Genomic DNA, 27665 nt, shown 5'->3' with positions numbered 1-27665 from the left:
CTAAAAGAAGTTCACAGTACACTGAACACATGAATAAAAGACTGACGCTTATAAACCGCCATCCAACTCATAGTAAAATTATATGGTCAATGACAAAGCAAACTAGCTGTGGAGATTCAAATTAGTGCATTCTGGAAAGAAACCAAAGAATACACAATATCCCAGCCAGTGGCTGCCTCAAACAATGCAACCTGAAAGAGTCTTAAATCAATGCTTGTGTGTTTCAGTGTTTCCTACAGAATGTAGTTCTTGCAGAGGGGTGCTGTAAACCCCTAACGCGCCGAACAACATTTCTAACAGCATTTCTACAACAACTTATAAACAAAAGACTTATTTTAATAGAGCTCTGTTGTGCATATGTATATTTAAATACACTTTGTCCCTGGACCAACCAGTCAGAAAGTAGACTGAATAAAGTTTTACTAACCTTACAAATGGACATACATTTCAAAAAGTTTATAACTCAGATTTAACAGAGAGCGGTTCAGTTAGAGAGTCATCCAAGCTGATTCACTCAGAAAGTGAGTCACCTGACTGATTCAGTTCATGATTCAGACCGATGGTGCTGGTGTTCTATTCTGACTGAGTCACTAATTAGTGAATCATTTGAAAGAAGTGCACCAATCTGTGGATTTATTTGTGAATTATACAGCCAGCTGTGACACAGAAATGAAATAAAATCCAACTATTTACTGTCAATATGCTATTTTGTAATATTCAGCCTAAAAGTGTGTAAAATCTTTGTGCAATGATATCAGGATTTCTTCCAGAAATGTGTAAGGGTACGTTTACGATGTCACTTTATACAAAGGTTTTTGTTTTTAGCTGAAAATGCTGTTATGTAAATGCCCCTTAATCAGTGGTTTGGTCATGAACCCAAAATAAGGTAATGGAATTATAAACGTCTACTTTTGATTATGATATTAATATAGATACTTGATTTATCTGCAAGACAAACAAAGTTTAAATAAACACACAGATCAAGTGGGCTCAGATACTGCACAGGTTGATCCATAGGCCATATTTCATCCAAGTGGATGCTGCACACTGGTGGTGGTTGAGCAGAGACCCCCACATGATTGTAAAAGTGCCTTGGGTGTACAACAATACACAATAAAGCGCTATATAAATGCATAATTCATTCATTCATTTTTGAAATTATACAGTGCAATTTTGAGTTTGTTGAGTTGATGATGATGATGATGATGGTAATCATCCATACCAGAGCATCCTGGTAAACATTGGTCCACTGCACTTGTTTCGCCCGTTCACCTGCCAGCACCATTGGCCGTCCAAGAACATCCAAATACTCCTGATAACAAAAAAACACAAAGAATTCAACATAAATACTACAAGTACTTTATTACTGATCAGTCTTACCACAAACACACCCAGAATCACCAATAGAAGCAATCTATTCTCTACAGGTTACAACTAATAACACTCTGAGCTCTTCAAGTGCGACACTAAAGGCAGGAGTCCACACCTCCCTCTGTCATAAAGCAAACGACTGCGGCTCGCCGCTCCATTACATAAAGCACGCTGTTAAAGCGTCTGCCCGAGGGGCCAGTAGAGCCAGCTGCACAGAGGCACTTCCAGCCGTAACAAATCATCATAAAGCAGCTATTAAAGCTGCTAGAAAACACACTCTCGCTCCGGAGGGGCAGGGTGGGCTGCCACAGGACCACACTTGTTGGGTCGCAATAAGCACACGTTTATAAATGACACTTTGGATTTCAACACAACACTCTTTGGGAGGCTTCAATAAAACTGAAGAATTGGGTCATATTAGACCCCAAAAGAGTCAAAAAGAAGAAATTAAACTTATTTTAGGACAAAATCTCATTCTCATCACTGTATATATATATATATATATATATATATATATATATATATATATATATATATTTATTATTATATCTATAGATCTATCATTCAAAATATTAGTTAATCAAAATGAAGCTTAAATAAATAGAAGCATAATTTTTAGATGAAAACATGTAAAATCTAAACACTGAAAATGAGAAATAATTGTAAAATAAGTATAATTATTAAAATAAGTTTAAGCTGAAGCAATAAAAAAAGAAATAAATATACATTAAAGCCAAAAAAATTGAAATGAAAAATGTGTAAACTAAAAATATTTAAATATATGTATATATAGACAGATAGATTCACAGTTTCAAATGAATCCTAAAAATACTTTTATCTTAATTTATAAACTTACATTTGCTATAGAAATATCCACGTTTTGCTATATTTTATTTGTCAATTTTCAATTATTATTATACATTTTTAATAAACATAAAAAATTTGAATTTCACCACTTTTTTGTTTGTTTGTGCATGTTTTTGGTGACTGTGAGAGCTTTTACACAAAATATAATTCATTTTTTTCATGTTTATTGTGACATTTCATGAATTTCACCACTCTGTGTGGATGGCGGGCTGGGCAAACACATTGAAAAATGCAATCTTCCAGCTTCAACATCTTAACACAACTGATGGAGGGCCAGAAACTCATGTGGGGAATATTTGTCTCTATGAAAGCCACTTGTGTAAGTGTGGCCTTTTGATCAAACTGCAGCATTAGGCCACTTTTATTTCTTGCTGGAACATGGAAGTGCTGACAGGCGTAACCTATTCTATTATTAGCTCACTAAAACACCGTTTAACGTGCCGTGGGGAAACATTTCAGCAGAGACGATGACAGGCGGACCTTTTCACACGGGAGAAAGGAGAAAGGTAAACAGCGGTGGGCCGGTAATGGTGCTCTCTGCGGAACGAGGGGATAAAGAGCAGTGACACAGCAGGCCACTGCACAGATTCGCTTGTAGATTTCCAGTCTGTCCATAAATGTTCATGAATTCAATGCAGCAGCTCAATTATGAAGGAGCTGCGTTCATATCGTTCTCATTAAACTTAGCAATGTGACACTTTAATGTTACACAAGTAGAGAGTAAAGGTTTCACAATCACTTTCATAATCACCTCAATAGCTTTCCAATCACGCTAATAATCTGGATATTTATGCTGCATGTGATTCATTCAAATTAACTGTACTGTATGATAAAATAATCCTTTACACACTTCCGTTCAAAAGTATAGCATCAACAATATATTTTTCTTAAGAAATGAATGTTTTTTTTTCAGTTAAATTGATCAAAAGAGTGGCAATAAATACATGCATAATGTTACAAAAGATTCAATTTCAAATAAATGTTGTTCTTTTGAACTTTAAATTAAAGAATCCCGAAAACAATATACAACTGTTTTCAGCATCAATAATAAAAAAAAAGTTCCTTAAGCAGCAAATCAACATATTAGATTATGTGGATTGAAAAATTAAGCTTTGCATCTTAAATATATTAATATTTAAAATATTCAGATAAAAAGCTTTTTTAATTGTAATAATATTTCACAATATATCTGGTTTTACTGTATCTTTAATCAAACAAATAATGCCTTGGTGAACAAGATTCAATAAAATAAAATAAAAAATCTTATCAAGCCAAAACTTCATATACTCTCTCGTTTGGGGTTAGTTATATTTGAGACCACTGACATTGATATCTTATTCAAGTTTAACGTTTTTATTTCATATTTTCCATTTTCCTTTAAAATTTTAAAAGTTCCAGTAATTAATTTGTATTTATTCTTTTATTTTGCCATTTGTATTACTTTTAACTTTCCATTTCTTTTATTTCAAGTAACAATCTTTTCTAATGGATTTAGTTCACCCTAATTTACACAAAATAATGCTTGTATCCTTTTAAAATGTAAACTACTGTATATTATCGCCCAGCTATAATCTGTGACTATAAAGCATGAAGATATCAAGATCTTATAAGCCTCAACTCCATGATTTACCGTAAAGCAGTTTTGAAAAACACTATATAAATAATTTGACTTTTCCATGAAATTAGACATTCATTAGAAGAAGTTTTTTGCAGCTTGGATATTTTTTCCTGTCAGAAATCCACCAGCATGTGCAAGCGATCGCTGTGGAAGCGCAGTTATTTTTGGCTCGGGCCGTCCACAGGGAGGAGGTGCTGAGGAGCTGCACAGGTGTGGCGATATATATACCTGTCTCACGCAGGCTGTTAGAATAAGTGGCAGCTCTCTGAATAAAATTACACCCAGCCTAATGGAACAGCTGATGGTTTATTCAAGCACCTGATCAGCTCGCCTGCGGAGAGGTTCGACGTACGCTGGGAGGGAGAAAGAGGGAGGCGGAATGGGACACGAATGAATAAAGCAAAGTTGGAATGGAAAAAGAGGGGAACAGATAGTAAAAGGTGATAGAGAGGAGATAAAGAAGAAAGGCTGAGAGAGAAGTGAAGAGCACTGAATAATCGCACAGAAGAGGGGGGAAATTGGACCGACTGCTTTCGGGGAAGAGCGATGTTATTTCGGCAGGTTTCATGGGCCTCGGGAAAGATTGCTGGAGGATAATGAAAACTGTACGGAAAGTGGATTAGAGAAATCACAGTCCCGTTTGAATTTTACTGACACTATATATAGAAGTCTGTATCGCTTTATCCGTTGATCTTTATAGTTCTCTCTATGCTCTCTAGCGTGACATATATATCTCTAAAATTGGTGATAACATCACAGAGCTTCAAAGCTGGTGAAGCTGAATGAACTTACAGTGAATTGGATTCATGTATGGAGGCCTTATTAAAATGGAAAATCTGATTGGCTGCCGCAGCGCTTTTGAAGCTGATATGAGCACACGTGTGAACGAGATAAATACTTTATTTTAATGCATCAGTATTGACTCTCACATGGCTGTTGTTGTTGTAGTTTAATAAAAGAAATGAGCCTCTCGAGACCGTGTGCTACAGTGATTTTACCACCATTAAAAGGGTTTTACTTCAAGTACTCTACTTCATGTCTAACAACAATCTGAATAAAACATCAATAACATGCAGTCTTTCAAAATGTAAAAAAAATCTATTTAACCCCAAATTATATATATTTGGTTAGAAATATTTTTAAAAGTCTATTCTGCTCACCAAGGCTGCATTTCTACAGTAAAACAGTAATATTGTGAAATACTATTACAATTCAAAACATATATTTTTTCTATTGTAATATATTGTAAAATGTAATTTATTCCTGCGATGCAGAGCTGAATATTCATCATCATAACTCCAGTCTTCAGTGTCACATGATGCTTCAGAAATCTTTGATATCTTTAGAGATTCTTTGATGAATAGAAAGTTGAAAATAATTGAATTTATTTGAAATACAAATCTTTTGTAACATTATACATCTTTACTGTCTCTTTTAATTCATACTTGAGATTAATTATTAACATATTCATTTCTTAAAAACATATTACTGACCCCAAACATTTAAAATGTATTGTATTGTGTATATATGTAAAAAATAAACCAAGCAGCAGTAAAGAAGACTAACCTGTGTGTTGATTCTTATGGCTCCGATGGAAGGGATCTCAAAGTAGTAACCTGTTCAGAAATAAACAAACCATTAATAGAGCTAGTTAATCTGGGCGTATTTGCTCCGCACCTAAATATAGTGAGCTGACTAACTAGGCAACAACTGTAAGAGTGTGCATGTGTTATTAAATTACCTTGTTCTGACAAGAATCTAAAGCAGTTTTATTGTATTCTTTTGAATAGCAGTATTCACTGTGGCAAATTTAATGCAATCATTTTGAGGGAATTTTTGATTATAAATGTAATCTATTCAAAAGTTGATAGAAAACAGATTCTTTTCATTTAAAAACACATTTCATCCAGTTGTGCTCATGAATGTGTTTAATTGTTAGTTTAGCAACACACATTATATTTCAGCATGCAGACAGACTGACCGAGTGCTATGCATACAGTATGTTAGCCAGAGACTGTGCCGTGCAGCGGTTTGATGTGTGTGCCTCGTTAAGTATTCAGATGATGATTATTGAGAGAGTGGACACACAGACAGGGTCAGTATGGGCTGCTCGACACACTATCAGACACAAGTCTGAACAAAGAGCACAGCATTAGAGGTGCTGTCCTCAAAGTCTCAACAAACTTCAGACTGCCGCTTCAAACTCTCTCAACACACACAAGAAGAAAAATGAATACTTGCATATTTGACATGTTAAAGTATTACGTTAGATATTGACTTTTTTGTATATTTGTGAATTTGTCATGATGCATTAAAAATCTAACTACTGTATGTGTGGCATAGCATAAAACACAGAGATGTTCAAAACTAACAGACGTGAGAATAATTAATTGTAAACACTGTAATGCTTTTGTTACATACTGAAAAAACACCAAAAACCAGTGTTAAAATAAAACAGATTTATATAATCCTCATTAATCTGAATCTATATTTACACAAATTCATCAGAATCAATAAAATCTTGAAATACGTAGGCATTTTAGGTTGATAGTATAGTTTTCCCCCGATGCTGTAATTTTGAATGTGGATATTTTCTAAACAGGTTTTTCTAATTATGTTTAGGATGAAAACACAGACGTGGTTGAAATCATTCGGCTGAACATGAATTCAGTTCAGCCTTCACTCGGTGTGCTGTTATTGCTGTAAAGGTCACTGAACAATTTCAGTCTTGATAACTTCAGGACCAAACATTTTGTGGCTTATTTGAGCTGAAACCATCATTAACGCAGAGCTCGGGTGTAGAGTGGCTAAAGGCTGGGCCAGCAAAATACGGCTGTGATTTTCTTGCTATCCGGTATCTAAATTAAAGAAATGTCATTGGTTCAATATAAGACATGCCCAAGTGAAAACATTTGAGGTATAACGTCAGGTTACCAAAGAAAATAATCTGATCAACTCTTTCAAACTAGTTATTCACTTATAATGAAGGTAAACAGGGCCATGCACTTTGAGGGTTTAAGAAAAAAAAAACATGAAATTCATATTTTATGTATGAAAAAGCTTTGAAGAATTATCTAACTATTACATACAACAACAGAATTTTGTAATGAAAAAATAGGGTGGTATTTTGGTAAGTCTTTAAAAGCATATAAAAGTCGAGAATTAGAGTATAAAAACTAAAACTTCTAATCAAATGAATGCGAGTCGCTGGGAATCAAAGAGACTGAGGCTCTGATTCAGCGGTGGCCATACGAGACTTCGTCTGTGTCAGTGGAGTGTGAACGAGCTCGCTGAGAGACAGCCGGTGGAGTGACTACACACACTAAGCCGTGTCAAACAAACATGTCTCTCATTGTTGCCACCAGTCCGATCCCTTGACTTGGTCATGATTACAAAACACTGAATCCATTTGTCTCCGCCTCACGGGCGACATGTACAACAAAACAATAAGACGCAGACAATCCGATGCAATCCACATCTTAACAAGCCCGTCAAAGAGCACTTTGTGCATGTTCAGAGAAGGAAACGTTGTGTATGCATGCTAACATTGCAGTGGCTGCGAATGCTTTCAGTCAGATATGGTGTCGAACACATATTCTACAGCGAAGGGAGAGAAGCGGACGTGGATGTGGGCTTTGTGAGGGTGTCAGGGGCGTTTCTCTGCCGCTTTGTGATATCGGCGAGTGAAATGAAAGCCTGGAGTCCGCTGAGAAAAGCGTGATGCTTGCTGTGCCAGACTCCGTCCCCTCACTGCCAGTCATTACAGCGGAGAACACAGCCGCACGGAGGACTAATCCTTAAGTGGAAGCACTTTTGGCTAGAGGCGCCGAGAAGTTGCGGACGTGGTTATCGCTGCGACGGCAGTTCCTCTTCGGCTAATTAATTAGAACGAAAGGAGGGTGGCAGGGGAAGTGTTCTGCAACCATTTGTTATTAACTAATCTGCTGAGAGTGAGAGTGTTTGGCTACAGGCCTGGAATTAACTTGTTAGGTCAGATAGGTCAAAATTACTCGAGCGCTATTGACCAGGATTACATATAACCTCTTAGTGATTTTACTAAATTTTGGCTTTAAAGGGATAGTTTACCCCAAAATGCTGTCAATTTCTCACCCTCGGGCCTTTCAAGATGTAGGTGATTTTTTTCTTGAATACATTAGTAAAGAAGATATTTTTGTCTGAAACTGTAGTCCTTGGCGATTCATTAAATGCAAATCAGTGGCTGCCTGTCTTTGAGAATAAAAAAGCATATCAAGAAACATAAAATGTTTTTTTTTTTTTTTTAGCAAGTTGCTATTTGCTTGCCGAGCTGTTCTTAACATAAACTGTTTCTAGGGTATCGCTAGGTGTTTCTAGTCTGAAACAGCTGAAAAGTTCAGATTTAACCAAATCTACATGCTCACTCTCTTACCCTTGTTGGCACAGGCGATCCACTGCAAAGGAGTGACGTCATAGTTGTGCTGCCCCACCGAGAATGTGAAAACTCTCACCTGTGGATGGAAGACAGTTAGATCACATAATCTGTGTAGCAAATACAGAGTAGTTCCTTCTCAAGTCACGGCTTGGATGTTATCACTTTGGTCTGAAAACTTGCTCCACACAGCTAAACATCTAAATATTTTGATCAGCTGTGATTTTGTTGTGTCACGTGTTATTTTCTATTTTAGAGAGGACAGAAAAACTGCTTGTTACTGGAAGGCCAATACCACACAGACGGAAACACCAGTATTGAATCGTCTGAACTGAATCGCCTCGACTCACTGTTTTGTTTGGCCAGTTGTACTTCTCAAAGATGTCCTGAGCGCGATCCTCGCCACCGTCTGTGAACATCATTATCATCTTATTGCAGTATGCTCTCGGAGCGCTGGTCTCCTGTGAGAAACAGAAACAGGAATGCAGAAGATCCGTTTCTAGGGTACAAATTTTGTATTTTGTTCAATAGATTTATAAATTGTGCACACAATTTACTAATTTGTTCCATTGATTTATAAATTGTTTGCACAATTTACTAATTCGTTCCCTCGATTTGCTAAATCGTGCACACGATTTATAAATCGAGTGAATGAATTAGTAAATTGTGCATACAATTTAGCAAATCGAGAGAAAAAAATTGTATTTGTGTGAACGTTTTAATACATCAAGGGAGTGAATAAGTAAATCATGTGCAAGACTTTTTAAATTTTTTTCTTGCATGTCATGTGCGGGGCTCCGGAAATGTCCATTTATAATAACCGATGCTTGTTACGTGTATCTGATACGTGTTTAAATACATCATGAACCACTATTCAGTAAAGTAGTCTGTCAAAAACAATGCTACAGTCAGTTATTCTACTTTGAAATCTATGTTCCATGTCGGAATGTCTGTTTTTGTTTTGCTCTGTGTGGCTCCGCCCACTTCCAGATTACCCAATAGATTTGACACCCTGGGTTGCCAGTAAGTGGAAAACACAGTGTATTGCAGTCACAGAAGCCAACAAACAAACTGGATTACAGACTGCCGATTCTACCTGACCTAAAAAGCCTTGGCATCGATCCAAAATAAGACATATTTTCACAGAATTCACTACACAAATGACCTAGGCTATAACAGTTTCCCATTTGGCACTCGCACATGTGTCCCAGCACTTATCCATGCGTGTGTGTGTGCGGGCACGTCTGTTCCTCTAATCATACGTCTGCTTTTGTGCCAGCTGCCGGCGACTGTCCTATCTCTGATGAGTTAGCCAAAAGTCCCCTCTCCCTATCCCATCCAATCACAGCTGTCACTGACATTCGGCCTACGCCACATCACTCTGACAAGATTCTAATAAAGATAAATAATACTGCTGCAATTACAAATTTACAGCGCTCTCTTCTCGGCCTATCAGGAGTCAGCAGGCAGAAAAATTAAAATGGCTTGTGGATCTGAGAGCGACAGTGAAAGTCAGAAAGAACGAGTCTTTCTGAAGAGAATACAGATTTGTCTGTACCTCACCAATCAAGCCATCACGATCTGTTTGAGCAGCAGTCGGCCAAAACTAAAATACTTGTGAGGAAGCCACACAAATCTCTCACCACTGTACACTCCATCAACATGCTTCTGCATTATTATATTTATTGTGGTCTCAAACATTTCTCCTCAGATTCTTTCAGCAAGATCATTTAAGGCTTACTGAATCTATCGCCTCATTTTGTCTGTTTTTATTGCTCAGAAATATGAGAAAAAGCTGACACTTAAATTGAATATAACTGTGAACTCTGTTAAATCTCTGAACACTTTGAAAAGGCAGCATCTGAGAATACAATTTTCCGCTGAGTTGGTAAGAGGATGTTTTGGCACTTACAAATTTAACTAAGCCAAATCCAGCTAAATCTAGCAAAAAAACTCTCTTTTGGAACATCCAGGGATCTCCTCAAAGGTAAAATGAATAATAGCTGAAGTAAATCATTTTTTTTTTTTTCTAAAAAAAAAATATATATCTATATTTTTTACTTAACATTTGAGTTTGATATGCATGCCCAAGGTGGATTTTCTCAACATTTAAAAAAATATTTTCTCATTTATTTCTCTAGTCTATTTATTTATATTATTAATTTTATTCAGCAAGGATGCATTTATAATATTACAAAATATATCTATTTCAAATGAATGTTATTGTTCAGCTTTGCATTACATGAATATATTACATTTAAAATTATTTATAAATAGTAATACTATGTGTCAATATTGCTCTTTATGCTGTATTTTTGATCAAATCTGGTGAGCATAAGAGACTTCTTTCAAAAACATGAAAAAAATGGCACCAAACCCAAACTTCAGATAGTTTAGTTAGTTTATTAAAACTGAACTTACTTGTGTGTCAGTGATCAAGCACTTCAAATTAAAGATAATTAATTCACATCACAGGAAAAGAAAAAAAGAAAAAGGATACATGTCCTCTTAAAATCTGAATACAAAATTCCAGTGTATCTACATGTAGATAACTATGAAGACATGAGTGTGTGTGTCTTACGTTTAACAGCTGGTCAAAGGCAAACTGAAAGCCGGTCTTGTAGTCTGTCGTCCCCTTGGCTTGCATGTTCATCACAGCATCTTTAAAGATCTTCTTGTTTTTTATGTTGGCTTGGACCAGCGTGGTGAAGCAGGGCACCACGGCGTACGCTTTCTCATTGAACTGACAGAGAGACAGACAGACAGCAGCTGCTTCAGCAAGTCCATTAAAAGCTTCATTATTCATCTCCATTAGATCTCACAGCATCATCATTTCTGCTGTTAACACTCGCTAATGGAGTCACTTCTTCGCAATTCATAATTTGCTTCCACTACAGATGAATCAACTCGGATGGAACCTGAAATCTATTTCAAATCTATTTCACAACACTAATCATCTGGATGGTTTAATAGTGCTCAAATTGGAACATCTTTACATGCGAGTCTGTTTTGATCATGAAAAACACACTGCTGTTATGTTAAAGGGTCCTGAGTGGTTGACAAGGTGTTGCCATGTGGTTGCTAAAGTGTTCTGGGCGGTTACTTGTTTTTTGGTCTATTTTAACATCTGTCAAGTGAAAAGGAAATAGCACACTTCTTCACTGAAAGCATACACAAATAGATGCATTTTCTTAAGAAGCAAAATTGTATAAGATATGTGAAATGAATTTATCTACAATTAACTGAAAATTGTTATTTTATTTATTGTTTATTTTACAATCATAAACGCAGATCCCACTTGTTATTATTTACACTTAAAAACAGTTTACACTAGTACTAAAGGTTTTCTTTTTTTTTTTCTTTTGACACAATATCTTTGAAAGCTTGTTTCTACAACAGGATTAAAAAAAATAATAATAAAATAAAAATAAAATTGCTACTTTTTATCTCATAATTCTGAGTTTATATCCCACAATTCTGACCTTTTTTCCTCTGAATTCCAAGAACATTTTGAACTGTGAGATAAAAGTTACAATTACAATTATTTTTTATTTTTATCCCATGGCAGAAACAAGATTCCATAAATACCTGTAGCATCAGTACAGCTTTACTTACTGAATGCACAGAACTCAGCATAAAGCATTTGTGTGTGTGTGTGTGTCTGAGGAAGCACAGCTGTGAGGTACATCCGGCTGTCTTGATTACAAGGTTTTACACTGCAGGTGCGGAGGAAAGAAAATGCCAATGCAACAAAGAGAAATGGCTTTCTAAAACTGCCTACAGAAAAGAAAACTCCATTTGAGATGTCTTTTACTCTTCTTTGATAGAGACGGGATTAAAGGGAGAAAATCTACCAGTGTTTGATTCATGAACGAACCATTTTTTGGACTAATTCGGTTCTTGAGTTCAGATCACCGACTCAGTGATGCCTCAGCTCACTTTAAGGGAGATTATCAGCAAAAATTGACTTATATTTCAGCCAATTTATCACACAAAACTATCATGGGCTACTTTTACAGACCATAGACCAGAGTTATTGCTATAGCATCTGGATGGAGAAGAGTCACCTGAAGAGTTTGAATCTCTCTTTTTGTGTTCCACAAATAAAGAAGAATGCGTGACACAAACCTAATTGTAAAAGTCTGAAATGCTCCTTTAAAAAGCCATAAGGTTTCACTTTGATTTCATGATACTTTAGGCGTCTGGAGGTTAACGGCAATGAACACACATAGTGACTCTTATGTGGTCTAAGACTGCTTTTCTTCAGCGGGCTGCAGAATGAGCCGTGTTCCGGCTCAGATTATGATGCTCATTTTGCGCTCTCAGAGCCAGGATTAGGAAACACACACTAAGAGCCCCGGATCAACCCGGATTACTGGTGTGCTACTGTTTCATTATGTGTGTGCGTCTGTATATGTGCATGCATACTTGTGTGGGTTGCATTTGTGGGCTGCTATTGTGCAGTTGCAATAATGAACCCGCCGTAGATTAAATGTTACTGTGCATTCTGCATTTACATTATCATACAGGTTTAGATTCATGGAGGATTCACAGATCTGAATATTAATCTGAGTGTTGTCTCATATGTATTCAATCAGAATAACAGCATATTCTCCATTATCAAGCGATGCAACTCACTTCAGATTTGTCTCATAATAACAACATATTATATCCTAAAAATGTTTTTCACATAATAACAAGATTTTATATTTTTGAAAACAACATTTTTTTCCACTGATGTTTAATGTCAAGTTCAACCAGGTTTCTTGTCAAAATTGGCAACTCCTCTGACAATAATGTAGAAATTTGATTATGCTACTAATAAAAGAAAGAAATATAATATACTGTCACAATGGGGAAAACTATGTTTTAAAAATGTCAATAGAAGAAAAATGTTTTAATGAGAAAAATGTTCATTTTAATAATATATACTCTCGTTTTTATGATAAAATATATCGTTTCAATGAAATAACATCTGGTTATTATGAGAAAATGACATTTTAATGAGAAGTATCTCAGTATCTTGTTATTATGAGAAAATATATAGAGTGGGAAAAAAATCCTATATGTATGTGGCAGAATAATTATATGAAATATTATAATAAAAAATATTGGTAACACTTCAATATTAACTACCATGAACAAACAATGAACAATATATTTGTTAATATTATTTTCACAGTGCATTGACTAATGTTAACAAGCAAAACTTTTGATTTTAATAATGCATAAGTAAATGTTGCAATTAACATTAACTAAGATTAATAAATACTGTAGAAGTATTGTTCATTCTTAGTTCATGTTGACTAAAGTAGTTTATTATGTCAACCAATGGACCTTATAGTAAAGTGTTACCAAAATATTTCATTAGAAATATTACCTTACATAATTATTAAATATTACTACATATTACCACACACACACACACACACAACACACACACACACACACACACATATATATATATATATATATATATATATATATATATATATATATATATATATATATATATATATATATATATATATATATATATATATAAAATTAATAATACAAATATTTATTAGTATTACTTTATATAATTATTAAATATTAATTTATATAATTATTTATATTGATAATAAGACAAAACAGTAATGATAATTAAAATACAATGTACTGTATAAACAATATATGAAATTTGGGCTATGCCATTATTAGTTGATACTATTCAAAAAACCTACCCGAGCCACATTTACGTAGTCGTCATCAGAAAGTGTGTCCAGCATCTCGATGACAGAGGTTTTCATCAGCTTCAGGGTCAGTCCACTGACACTGCCGCTCCTACAAACACACAGAAAACACACATCAAATGCATCACATGCACAGAACGCAACATTTATCTATCAAACCCGTCATGTCTCAAAATGGCACTGTACAGAAACAAAAGCCCAAAACTGCCGTTGCCAAGCAGACGTTGTTGCTAAGTGTCTCCCCAGTTCCTGTCCATCAAAAGTAAACCGTAGACGGCACATTAAAAAGTGCAATCTCCACAAAGAGAATGAAGACATTCGATTTGCAAAAACAAAGTACATTTAAATTCTATGCTGCAAATTGGATTTATTAATAGCCTACAGCAGCTACTGAAAAAGCAATCACAGAGCACGAGTTCATGTGTCATTTGGCTTCCAGAGTTACAAGGGTTAATAAAGCAGAGCACTCTGGGAAAATAAACCCCTGGTGACAGCACTATTGTCTCATGCTTCCGGTTGTCACAATGAGATCAGTCTAAGATTGTCAGAAACGTTCAGTGTGATGGTGCTCTTGATTGGCATGAGATTGCTTTGGCAAAGCGACAGCTGCAATCGGTGTACTTTTTAATTAGATATCGGTATCTATTTAAGGCTATGGAGGATTGCCAACAAGTGACAATTAACCTCCATTAAGCAGTTTTTCTTGAGAGGTTTACTTAAGAATATTAATGTTTTTTTTTTTTTTTGGACATTATGCACATAATGTATGATTGAGGCAATCACTTATTTGCTAAACTATGCAAAAGTGTTTCTAATGACTCTAAATGCACAGCACTTAAGGTTTGATAACTAAAACATTTCAAAGGAAGGATGATTCACTAAACGTGGCATTTAACAACAAAATAATTATTTCGATATTGCATTACATTATAGCTAAAATTATGATGCAATGAAAAAAAATGCTATGCATACTTTTCACTGATTGCATCTGTAAACACATCTGTTCATGTATGATGCAAAAGCGTTTTTTAGATTATGCATTTTAAAGGTCAGATAAGATCGGAGTCGCAGGAAGCTTTATATTCTCCACCAGCAGCCCAGATATCAGCAACAGTAATGCCATTTTTCATCGCATATAACCTCTAAGTCATATTTGGAGGAACACTGTAGCATTTTGATGTTGAGGCATGAGGTTAATAAGATGGAATAACGTTCTTCTCAGCAGACAGGTGGCAGTACAGCACCACACTGCTGTTAAGGCATCATAAACAACACATTTATCAACACAGATGACAGACAGTGTGGTCATGCAGTGCATATGAGACACACAGAGAGATGGATCGAGAGTGTGTGTGTGGTCAAGAGGATACTTACACGTCCACGATGATGACCATGTCCTTTGGGGAAGAAGCTCCCTGAATGTACCTAGTAAAAGTACAAAACAAGACTAGTCAGTGCTGATATTTGATTTAAATGGCTAAAATAAAACAATAAGCCATAGAGGCTGTGAGTTACGGTGATTTTACCATGATTAAAGGCATAATATGAAGTCTTACCGATGGTTTTACCAGACTCAAGTAGCTAGTTCCTTTTATAAAACAACAAATATAAAGTAATATAATTAATACGGCAATCTGAAGGTGTTTTACAGCCAAAAAACACCGCAACTTAGCCTATGATCCATACTGTACCACACATGACACAATCTAATGCATGCCTTGTGTCGTCTGATTGACAGTTTACACTATTTAACAAGCTAAAGACCTTTAACTGTAAAGCTGGTGCTGTCACGTTACGAGACGCTTGAAACACGACGAGAACCAATTGCAGGTAAGTATGATTTATTTCAAGGGATAATCCAGAGGGGTAAACAGTCCAGGCAGGGGTCGAAACCAAAACATCAATCCACATACAACAAGACACGAACACAAGGCAAGGCAAGGCAAGGCAAAGCAGAGCAAGGCAAGACGAGAGTTGACGGACATGAATAATACATAACATTAAACAAGGACTCCGTAACATAGACTAAGACAGACTGGGTATTTATACACAGAAGGATAATGGGGAAACAGGAGACAGGTGGGGTGAACAATCAATTACGTAACAAGGAGGAAGGTGACCATATAAGGGAACAGGAAGTGATCTGGGACAGACACCGTGAGAAGGAGGACATCTAGTGGAACCCCGGGGAACAACAACCCAGACACTGTGACAGGTGCTTCGCGTGCCTTTTTGATGTGAAATCTTTACTGATTTTATAAACGCAAGAACAACTTTTCTATTGTTGCCAATATTTTAAGATGAACACTTACTAGACTGAAGCAACTTAGGTTTAGCTTAAGCTTATTATCTGTACATATATATATTTTTTTTTTCAGCTTTGATCATCAGGCTTTTGAGGAACGTTTATTTGATCATCTCTCAATCATCACTGCATTGCATTGCATTATGTGTTTTGTGACGACAGAGCTTTGATAATAAAACTACGCATTTAAATATCATCTTACTATAATCATAGACATACAGTATATATACAATATATTGCGAAAACTAAAATTTAAATGCATTTATTGTAAGATAATTTGTGATACTGTTATAAAGATCTCATTGATTTACATTTTAGTTTACTTTCTGGACTTATTGCATATTTTAGCTATTTAAGGGTGTTTTTGGTACTTGAGTTTGAGCTCCATATTCTCCAATATCAAACTATATGAGACATAAAAGCATGAACAAATTTGATACACAACAGAAGACATATATGCAAAAAAAAAAATGTATATTGTGTCTACATATTCAAAACACTGACTATCATTTGATAAATCAAGTAATTTCACATACATTTAAGCACATATTAATAGAAATGGTTCACCAAAGCTTATCATAAGTCCTATTTTCAAGCTCATTATCCCCAATCAAGCTTTGACTTGTCTTGTGTTTGCGCTAAGCTAACTTCTAAGTCTGAGAAGCACAGCGTCAGGTGAAACGTCAGGCGTTTATTCTTAGGCTGACTCATCTGACAAACACATTATGCAGTCCGCACGTCTCTCTGTGTCTTTGTGAAAGCACTAGCAGATCGTGCGGCGAGTAGAAACACTTTGTCTTTAGCCATTTTTAGCAAGGTGCTCAATTTGAGTGCATAAAGACAATGAGCGATGCATGGCACTTTTGTGTCACCGACAACAAAATAAATAAATAAAGGGCCTAATGCAGCATCTGTCCACCGCTGATAGAGGCTGACACACAGAAAACACTAGTGAAGCCGTTTTCACTTTTCCCCGTGCAATTAAAAACACATTACACCTGACAATCAGAGCGAGAGACTGATGGACGTCGTAAAGCTGTAGTCTAAAGAGCTGGAAAACGTGGTGAGGTGATTGGCTGTAGTGCAGACAGGTAGTTAGCGCTTTGTGCTCGCAGGAGCAGACCGATCGTCTAGGGTCTCTTCTGTCGCGGTAATCAGGCTGAAGAGGCGACGTGAGAAGTGGTGCCAGGTGGCCGCGGCTCGTTGAGGAAGGGTTTTGAAGGATGGCTAAGCTCTGGAAAAATGGAAAAGCCCTGGCGAGCCACAACACAACACAAATCTAACTAGCGCACTCCACTGCAAACCTGTACGCTGAACTCTGACCCTCATTTTGGTGGCCAATGCGGTCGTAATGCCACTGGAGGGTGCTAGATGTGGAACGAGGACTATTAGAGTTGGCTTAAAGGACAAACACAGCTGAAAGACTGTAGCTCACAATAACAGTGATCAGACATGAGTACAAAGCTTTCGGCTGTCGAAGTGGGTGAAATGAAATTAGTTCTTGATAACTGAAGATGCTACCTGAAAGGTTAGACCTTCTCCATGAGAGCTGGCTATAAAAAGAGTGTTTTTTTAAAGTACAGAGGTACTACCTTTATCAGTTTAATTACCAAAGTATTTCATTTGAATGAGTTTAATGTGAGTGAGAAAAAGGAGACAACTTTTATGCTTCTGGTACAGCAGTATGGAAGTATTTGAACGTCTATTACGTTTATGTTAAACAAATTGTCTATTCAAATCATTTTACTATCTTAAAGTAGTGACGACTAACTCATCTGTGTCGTCAGACATCTATCTATCTATCTATCTAGGGTGTGTATTTTCTATATTTTTGAAGCTTACAGCTGCAGTCCTTATTTATTTCAAAATGCATATCCAGCCTAGACCGCTCTGTCCTTTTGCGCTTCATGGTAAGACGTCACACAGGTTGTGAACGATACGAGAGTGTAGTTTAATTACTTAATTTAATTACAGTATGCATATCTTATAGCTTAACATGCTAACCTCAGTGCGCTCAAACTGCAAAGTACACAGTATGACACCAGGCACCAAAATTAATTTCTGCGAGAAACAGAGAGGTATTTAAAATTCCTCCCAGTTCTGTTTGCTTTTATGCAATCAATCCACAGCGTACTGGATTCAGTTTGTGCCGTGTTTGCTAATGTTCTCACTTCTAATAGTGTCGCCCTGTTTTTCTGATCAAACAAACACACATTTCCATGAATACAGTTTCAGTAAACACAGGAGGCATAATTGGAGGTTGAGAGGAGAGCATTAGGAGCAACGATAAAACTCCAATAAAAAACAATCCAATTTTCCAAGCATACCGCATGATGAAAAATCAATGGACTAAATGAAGGAAATTAGATTATATATGTGTGTGTGTAAAACACAAAAACATGTAAACTATGTTAAAAATTACTATTTAATTTATATATAAAAATAAATAAATTTTATCTAAATATAATTTTATATTTTTTATATTACATTCATTAATAATATTAAACTAAATGTATCAGGATTTATGTCCAATTGATGTGATAAATGATTAAAACAATTTTTGTCAACAAATATTTGTAGTATAGCTACGCCATAAGTGTGAATGCACCTTAAAATCAACATAAAATCTAAATTGATTCATTTATTTTTTGATTAATTCTCATACAGAGGCTTTTCAGGATTTAGTCTTTCTTCTTTTCTTTTTTTGTGAAAAAACGGCTTGGAAAATAACAACAAAAAAGTAAAATGCCCTGTTGACTTCATGAGAAAAGCTGACAAAACTAGCACAAAGTCTTTGGTCGACAGTAAAAGGTACGATTAACTGTCAGTATCATGGTATTTTTCGCACTCCAGTCTATATTCCTCTCAACTCTGTGACACTGACGTTCCTGATCTTTGCTCAGCTCACTGTACCATCCGTGGATCAGCCTGATGGATCCAGATGTGCAGTTTCTGCATGGATTGCACTCCGTAATTACCCCTCCACCGAAGCCCAGCGATGCCATTCCTTCCCAGTCATTACCCACAATCCCCAGCGCCCCGGCCAGGTGACATGCAGATGGGCCATCACTAAACACACTCTCAAGAAGGACTATCAGCAGCACGGTCATCCAGAGCATCTTCTGCGGCACCGCCAAACCTTTGGACCCACCTACTCAATCTTTATTATTCAAAAATTATCATAAATATAAATAATGAAGCCATCCTTATGGAGCCAGAAGAGTTTCAATAAAGATAAATGCACACACTACAGTCACATATGCACAAATAGGATTCATACATGCACACACATAATTCATAAATACACACACAGGATACACAAATGCACACAAAATTCACAAATGCACACACAAAATTTAAAAAGCACAGGAGATTCACAAACGCATACAAAATTCAGAAATGCACACAAAATTCAGAAATACACACACAATTTAGAAATGCAAACAACATTTACAAATGCACTCAAGATTCACAAATGCACAGGACAAGATTCAGAAATGTATTTCTGATGCACAAACACATATATCTTGATTTACAAACTGCTTGCGGTCTGTGAACTTCACTGCATTTGTGTGTGAATTTTGAGACTCCCTTGACTTGGCTCACACAAATGCCTTTTTTTAAACAGGGAATGATCTGCAACCAATCAGATATCTCCCTTGTTTTAGCCAATCACAAGAATGCACCCCACGTGGGGGATTGTTTACTTATAAGCCAATCAGCGAACGACTCACTTTCCTCACGCAGCGAACGACTCACTTTCCTCAGCGAACGACTCACTTACCTCACACAGCCGGCGACTCACTTTGCGTAGCGAACGACTCACTTTCCTCACGAGTCACGCAGCGAACGACTCACTTTCCTCACCCAGCGAGCGACTCACTTTCCTCACGAGTCACGCAGCGAACGACTCACTTTCCTCAGCGAACGATTCACTCTCCTCACGAGTCACGCAGCGAACGACTCACTTTCCTCACCCAGCGAGCGACTCACTTTCCTCAGCGAACGATTCACTTTCCTCAAGCAGCGAAGTTGAGCGAACGATTCACTTTCCTCACGCAGCGATCAACTCACTTTCCTAAGCGAACGACAGCCGGAGACCCACTTTTCGCAGCCAGAGAGCCACTTTCCTCTCGCAGCGGACCACTGACTCTCTCTTCATGTAGGGACTGAATATTATAATTAAAGTGACTTCTATATTGCATCCAAAAGAATATTTAGATATATTTAAATATTCAAAAAGGTTTAAACATTTTTTTTTTTTTTACTTTCATTAAAATATTTCAATAAAATGAAATAATTGCCTATTGCAAATTTATGAATCCATGGTTAACTTTTTTATTGCAGTCACTGGGCTATATGTATTGAGACATTTTTAAATTTATATTTAGTAAAAAATAATAAAAAATAAACCTGAATTGTAATCTAAACATCTGTATTTTCATACAATTTAATACAATTGCTGTGTGAACACGTTCATGTGATTGGCTTATAAGTAAACAATCCCCCCACGTGGGGTGCATTCTTGTGATTGGCTAAAAGAAGGGAGATATCTGATTGGTTGCTGATCATTCCCTGTTTAAAAAAAAGCATTTGTGTGTCGAGCCAAGTCAGGGGAGTCTCAAAATTCACACACAAATGCAGTGAAGTTCACAGACCGCAAGCAGTTTGTGAATCAAGATATATGTGTGTGTGCATCAGAAATACATTTCTGAATCTTGTCCTGTGCATTTGTGAATCTTGAGTGCATTTGTAAATGTTGTTTGCATTTCTGAATTGTGTGTGTATTTCTGATTTTTGTGTGCATTTCTGAATTTTGTATGCATTTGTGAATCTTCTGTGCTTTTTAAATTTTGTGTGTGCATTTGTGAATTTTGTAGGGCTGCAACTAACGATTATTTTGATAATCGATTAATCTGTCGATTATTATTACGATTAATCGATTAATCGGTTTATGTACTTATATTTTAGTTTTTTCAATTTTTTCCCCAAGGAAATTATTAATAAAGGGTCTTTATCATTCAGCATAGATTTGTAAGAGATTTTAACCATTTTGCATTGTCATATCCTCATCAAAAATATACCTGGAGTTGTTTTATTATGTTAGTAATCCTTTGTCGAACTCTCCTGCAATCAAAACACTGACCCATACTCTAGCAAAATTCACAAGGAGATTTCAAATATTGTTTTCACCATGGCAGTCCTTAGAGCTCCTAAAGTAGTTTAACATCCCAAACAAAGCTTAAGGAATCTTTGAGAACATATTTTCACGAAGTATAAGGATAAAACAGAATAAAATTGCAGTGCATTGTATTTTATTATTTACTGGGAAAAAGCTTTATAGCTTATGCTGTGAAATTGTAAACAATCCTTCGAAAAAAAAGTGCCAATGGCATGAAACCTGAATGGAACTCACAATTTAAAGTAAAATCCATCAGAAGGTTGTCCAGAAAAAAAAAATTGGGACACACACAAAAAACCTGCTGTGTGAAAAAGAGCAGTGAATACTTAGAAAAGAAGTGCATTTTAAATATACTCAAACATTTACCTCTCTCATTCAGTCATAATTAGGCTGCAAGTCTGAATTATGAACTGGTAAACGACAAACTGATCACATAACATGTTTGTAAAGCTTTAAATGTTAACTGTTAAAAAGCAAATGTTATCAGCTTTTTACGACTAAACATTTGCAAACAACCTTGTACTGGAGAATCTGCACAAATAAAATTCTTAGGGGCCGTTCACATATCGCACCTAAAAACGCGTGGAAAACGCTAGTCGCGCCGCTTTCTCCTTCTTTCCAAAGCACTCGGGCACAAGCGCCCCTGAGGCGTCTGCCTTTGCTAAGCAACCATGACGTGCTCTCTCCATGACGTGCCCTCTCCATGAAGACCCGGAAATTTCAGCAAAGGATAAATGGATGCAGTGTGGACGCGCCTGGAAAAACGGGCGCATCGCACCGCGTGCGTGTCGCGACCGCGTCGCTTCCATTATGAGAGTGCATACTGCGCGCCTACATAGGAAATAACGAACTTGAGCACGCAAAAGACACAATATGTGAACGGCCCCTTAAACAGTTCAGTAGTGCAGAGTTTACAGGTTACTCTTCATTTTGAAAGCTCAAAGTAAAGTACTCCCACTTCCCGCTGAATGCTGCAGAGACGCTGTTCGGGAAGCACGTGACATAAAACGAGGCCAGCTATTGGCTATTCGCTACTTCACCTGCTGTACTGGCTGAGTAAAACCTCCGGTGGCTCATTACTGCCACACTTTGGTCACCGCAGATTTGAAATATGCACGAAATGAACCGCATTTGTGCATCTTGTGTGTGTATTTATGAATCATGTGTGTGCATCTATGAATCCTGTGTGTGCATATGTGACTGTAGTGTGTGCATTTATCTTTATTGAGACTCTTCTGGCTCCATACATCCTAGCTATGAAAAACACAATGGAGTATAAAAACTAGTGACCAAACAGTTTTTCTCTATATTCCATCTCTGCTTCATGAAGTGCACCATGTGATGCTCTCAAACAGGACGGAGCATGTATGATGATGTTTTTCCTTCACAAAAAAAATAAAATTCATATTCATGCAAAATAAAATTCAATTTACAAATGTATAAAAGTAAAAGTGCGGCTTTAGATTTTTAATGTTTAAAAAAAATAATGAAAAAGTCAAGTGTGTCCTAATTTCGACTGGTAAGATGGAGACAACCTGGATCTAAAATAAACTTGCAAATGGCAAGTGATTTGATGTTTAAATTTATACATTCAGAAGATGCTTTTATTCAAAGCAATGCACAAATGAAGAACATCACAAACAATTTTCCTTAAGAGCCAACAATATTCGGAGTGCACAATGCCATATTTAAATTATAAACTGGATCAAAAGTGTAAAGCAGGAAAGACAATAAATAAATAAATAAATATATAAACAATTTTATATTTGAATATTTTATTTAAATAAATACATTAAATAAAAATGTATATATAAATACATTTATTTAAACTAAATAAGAGCATATTATATAAAATAAATAAAAAATAAGCTAAAATAATAGCATATATTGTGTTGAGTGTTTTCTATGATCGTCAAGGTATACATTTGATCTATTTATTATTTTATCAATAGATCCAGTCTTTGGGAACTGAACCCATAACGCTTGCATTGCTACTGCCACACAGATCAGCTACAGGAGTGTATAAATACATTCTGTTGTTATCTTACATTATTTAGCTGCTTTTCCTTTCTTTCCAGCTGAACGTCATACATTAACCAGCCTTTCTGTGTAACGCATTATCTTTTAAAATATTTTGACTTTCACCAGTCTGCAAAGCAAAAGGAAACCCTTTACAATTTTGTATTATATATATATATATATATATATATATATAATTTTTTTACACATTTTCTAGTAAAGTTAGCATACTTTGAATAGTATTTAATTTCATTTGATAAATTAATCAAAACAGCAAGTGATATCCAGTTATCATCTGTGGAAATAATTTATGAGTTTGTTATTTTTCTATTCAAACGTACTTTAACAAATAACTGGTAAAATAATTTTGAAAAAAAGGTCAATATAAATGCAATGCATTGTGGGAAACAACCAAATTCAGCAAAATGTTCAATAATATATTACATATTTTTCTGCATACTATGAACCAAATAATGCAGAAACAGTACAATGTTCCGTACATAGCACAATAAAAAAAAAAAAAAAAATTCCTCAAAATTTAACTTGCTTTTGACAAGTGCTCATTTCAGACAGAATGGAAAAGACAACACTGTACGCACGACACGTGATTTCAAAATAAAGTAGCAGCAGAAACCCAGAAAATGCCAAGCATTCACTATAATACTTCAGCATCATCATGCACAGTAAACAGGTTAACCCAGTAAAACACTGCTAAAGGAGAGACAATCTCGCCGTTTGTATGAAAGCGAAGGCTGGAGGGGCTGAAAAACCTCATCACAAAAACGGCCCATTTCCAAGCGCTGACAGAAAACACATTTCCAGGGAAGGTGCTGGTAGAGTAAAAGCACGGATTGACATTGTAATGTGCCTCGTGCCGCTTTGATTGCGTTGCATTCCCTCAAATAGGAGAAAGACATTGGAATTCATGAGGTACTTTTATCACGGTGCAGCGTGGGTAAAAATCAATGCATTACCTCGAGAGCGAGAGTGTTTATGCTCTCTGACCTTGCCTGTCTGTCTCTCCCTGTCTCGCTTTCCTATTCCTGGCTCTCACGCTCTCCCACTAAAAATTAGTCAATTGTAGGTGCTTATCACGGCTGAAATGATATGGTTGACTTCCACACGTGTGCAGCTGCTGGTTTCCCACTGTCACATCTGCAGGTGCGATGCAGCTCGTGACGGGGTTTACTGAAGTGTACTGACTTCACTTCCCTTTAAATACGTGTGTCTGGAGCCCATGAGTGTTTGCTAAAGGAATTGTGTGTGTGTGTGTATGCGCTGATGGGATTTTTATTTTATGGCCCGCTGCTCTCTTAGCTCTCCTCTGGATGTGTTCTTCAACAGATTGAATTAAGATTAAAACACTGAGGCCTGTGAAGCAGGTGAGCTGTGTTAAAGAGATGTTGTCGTGTGTTTATTCCACTTTTATTTGCTTGATTATTCAATAAATTGATGCAGAGATCAGCAGATCTGTATGGATGGATGACCAGTCAGTTTGTCCTTTTAGGCTTTTACAGAGATTAAACTAGAGGAGAAACATACAACGTTTCATGAATTCAAAACAGAACCTCTTCCAATCTTATTTTGACATTATTTTTGTTCATTTTTGGTAATATTATGGTTCTCTGAAAAAATAGTACTGAAAATTGTGTAACATGTAACATATCCTATACCATAGTACTTTTACCATATCCAAGAATAGCATGGTAATTTATGTAAATACTAAAATATAAAACTGGTAATTACTGGTAATGCTATAGTACTTTAAAATATACCATTGTAATGAAATTCATGTACCATGGTACTTCCATTAATACCACAGTACTATCATAGTACATGTCTGAAAAACTATGGTACTCTTTTCCTGTACAATAGTACTGTGGCTTACCATGGTACAATGATTATAATACTATGATACTTTGAAATACTGAAATGTATGCACCATTTACAATAAAAAATACCAAAAATACTGTGGTATTGTATACATGTGAACATGGTCCTAATATTTAGACTTGTACCATGGTAATTTCAGAGTATGCATTGAAGTACCTTGGAGTAACATGTAAAAAAGTATTATAGCAGTACTATGATATTTTGAAAAATACCATGATACTTCATGCAACAGGATGTTTACATGGGCAAAAATACCATGACCGATGGTAAAAACAGAGCTTTTGCTGCCATTACTACTTTGAAATATGCCAATGTAATTAAAAATTAATTGACCATCATATACCTTTTCACTGTTTTGTAAGTGTTCCTTTACAATAAATGGACTGTGGCAGAACCATGGTATAATACTGGTATCAGACTATGGTACTTTAAAATATATATGGGACTGAAATATGCATCGGATCCCTCGTTCTATATCTGGATTTTATCACTCGACCACAAATATTAATGCAAATCAGTTTCTCAGAGTGCATTTGCACTGAAACAGACTGACAGTTTCACCATCAGTGTTTAATCTGACTGGAGAGCAGAAGCAGGGCTGACAGGCCTCCATCTAGTTTCGGCAGCTCTTCATGGCGTTTTGAGCAGCTGCCATAATATTTACTTAGGAGCCAGATTGACTTTTCTCAGAAATCAATATGTGCTTTGGCTGTGCTGAATATCTGCTACGCTGGGCTGAACCTGCATGGTAATGGCTTCTCTGTAACACTCCGATAACAAAACATACAGTACACCTCTCTCTGTTTCTCCTTCAAACTCTTCCAATCAATCCTCGCACCTTTAGCCGTCACTCACGCTCTCTCCATCACTCTCCCACCGTCCTTCTGTAACGTGTGCAGACATACGTTGTAATAGAGGCATGTTAATAATTCATGTCAGAGGAATTGGAGACAATTAAGTGTGTCGACTGGGCCATTCATTTTCCAGCCAGAGTCAGAGATGATGAAGAGACTGTCAGAGTGCTGATCACCTCCACCAAAGATTTCTTCAAAAGCTGCAAAAATGCTCAAATGTGTTTGAAATGTCTTTATATTTAAAAAGAAAAACGAAAAAAGGAGACAATTATTTGTGCATTAATATGCCAATTTAATTAGGTACTATTTGAATACCTGTTTTTAAACAGTAGGTAAATATATGACTTTTTTTCATATATATATATATATATATATATATATATATATATATATATATATATATATATAAACATATTTTTCTCCAGTTTACATTTTTAAATAGCTATATAAAATATGAAATATTGCCTTACACACATATTTAATTTTTAAACATATATTTCATATTGTAAGATCTCATAAATAACTGCATTTATAATTCTAAACAAAGTGTTTTTATCATAATATCATCCTTCTGCTTCAAGACAAAGTCCTTGACATGTGAACTTGTGGTTAATAGTAGCTAATAGCTGTTAGACACTTCTCAGTGAAAACAGAGTAAACTGTAGCTGTATTGTGTTTAGCGTGGTTGCAACGCTATATAAACCAATGCAGCATCCAGTACCAGAACTATCTGTTTTAAAACAGCACATTATTACATATTACACAGTATATTAAAAGTTCCTTCCAAACTCCTGCTCTAGTGTCTTTGGGACATTAGCTGAGCTAAGCAGCAGGCTGTTATTTGAGTGGTCAAGCAGTGCAAAGAATGTAATACACAAAGACCATAATCATGCCAACTTGACCTGACACATCCTGACTTCCCCTGCTGCCACAGCTCTGCCAATCAGAAGAGCCGAGTGCAGGTTGCCAAGCAACAGTCTCAAAGCTGCTCTGGCGATGTGTGCGGGGGGTTAAAGAGCAGCAAGCAGACGGCTAGTGTGACACATGCTTAGATGCTAGCGCTGCTGCTACAAATGTGCCAAAAGTAGAGCGCTGTAATACCTATAAAGAGCCATTCAGCATTCACACAAATCAGAGTAATCTTCCTCTGCCATCTCTGCTCACCTGGCCCAGTTTGTTTTACAAGTGAATCACCTGAGCACTAACTGCCATGTGACTAATCACCAGATAACGAACGAAAGATTGACTCGTTCTCGAGTCAAGAACCGGTTGACTAATAAAATTAAATGAATATAATTATAATTTAATATAAATATAATCATACATTTACAGAATTTTTGTAAATAAAACAGCTTTAAAATGTGTCTTATCCCATAATTATTGACAGTTTTGCTGTACTGATGGTTTTGTTTT

At 36.1% G+C, this 27665-nt stretch overlaps 1 protein-coding gene across 2 annotated transcripts in view; it reads right to left on the bottom strand.

The window, feature by feature from the left end:
* cacna2d2a (calcium channel, voltage-dependent, alpha 2/delta subunit 2a) overlaps positions 1-27665 on the bottom strand; it is a 186107-nt gene that overhangs the window by 24561 nt on the left and 133881 nt on the right. For both annotated transcript variants that reach the window (XM_026212970.1, XM_026212972.1), the window contains exons 9-15: positions 15374-15424; positions 13991-14090; positions 10846-11007; positions 8615-8725; positions 8265-8343; positions 5423-5472; positions 1223-1312 (exon numbers count right to left, since the gene is read on the bottom strand). In XM_026212970.1, the coding sequence (XP_026068755.1) occupies positions 1223-1312; positions 5423-5472; positions 8265-8343; positions 8615-8725; positions 10846-11007; positions 13991-14090; positions 15374-15424 (643 nt within the window). The remainder of the gene's footprint in view (positions 1-1222; positions 1313-5422; positions 5473-8264; positions 8344-8614; positions 8726-10845; positions 11008-13990; positions 14091-15373; positions 15425-27665) is intronic.

This window comes from Carassius auratus, chromosome 31 (assembly GCF_003368295.1).
Source record: "Carassius auratus strain Wakin chromosome 31, ASM336829v1, whole genome shotgun sequence".
In the NCBI taxonomy this organism is placed as follows: Eukaryota; Metazoa; Chordata; class Actinopteri; order Cypriniformes; family Cyprinidae; genus Carassius; species Carassius auratus.
This window is presented reverse-complemented; position numbering and strand designations above follow the sequence as displayed.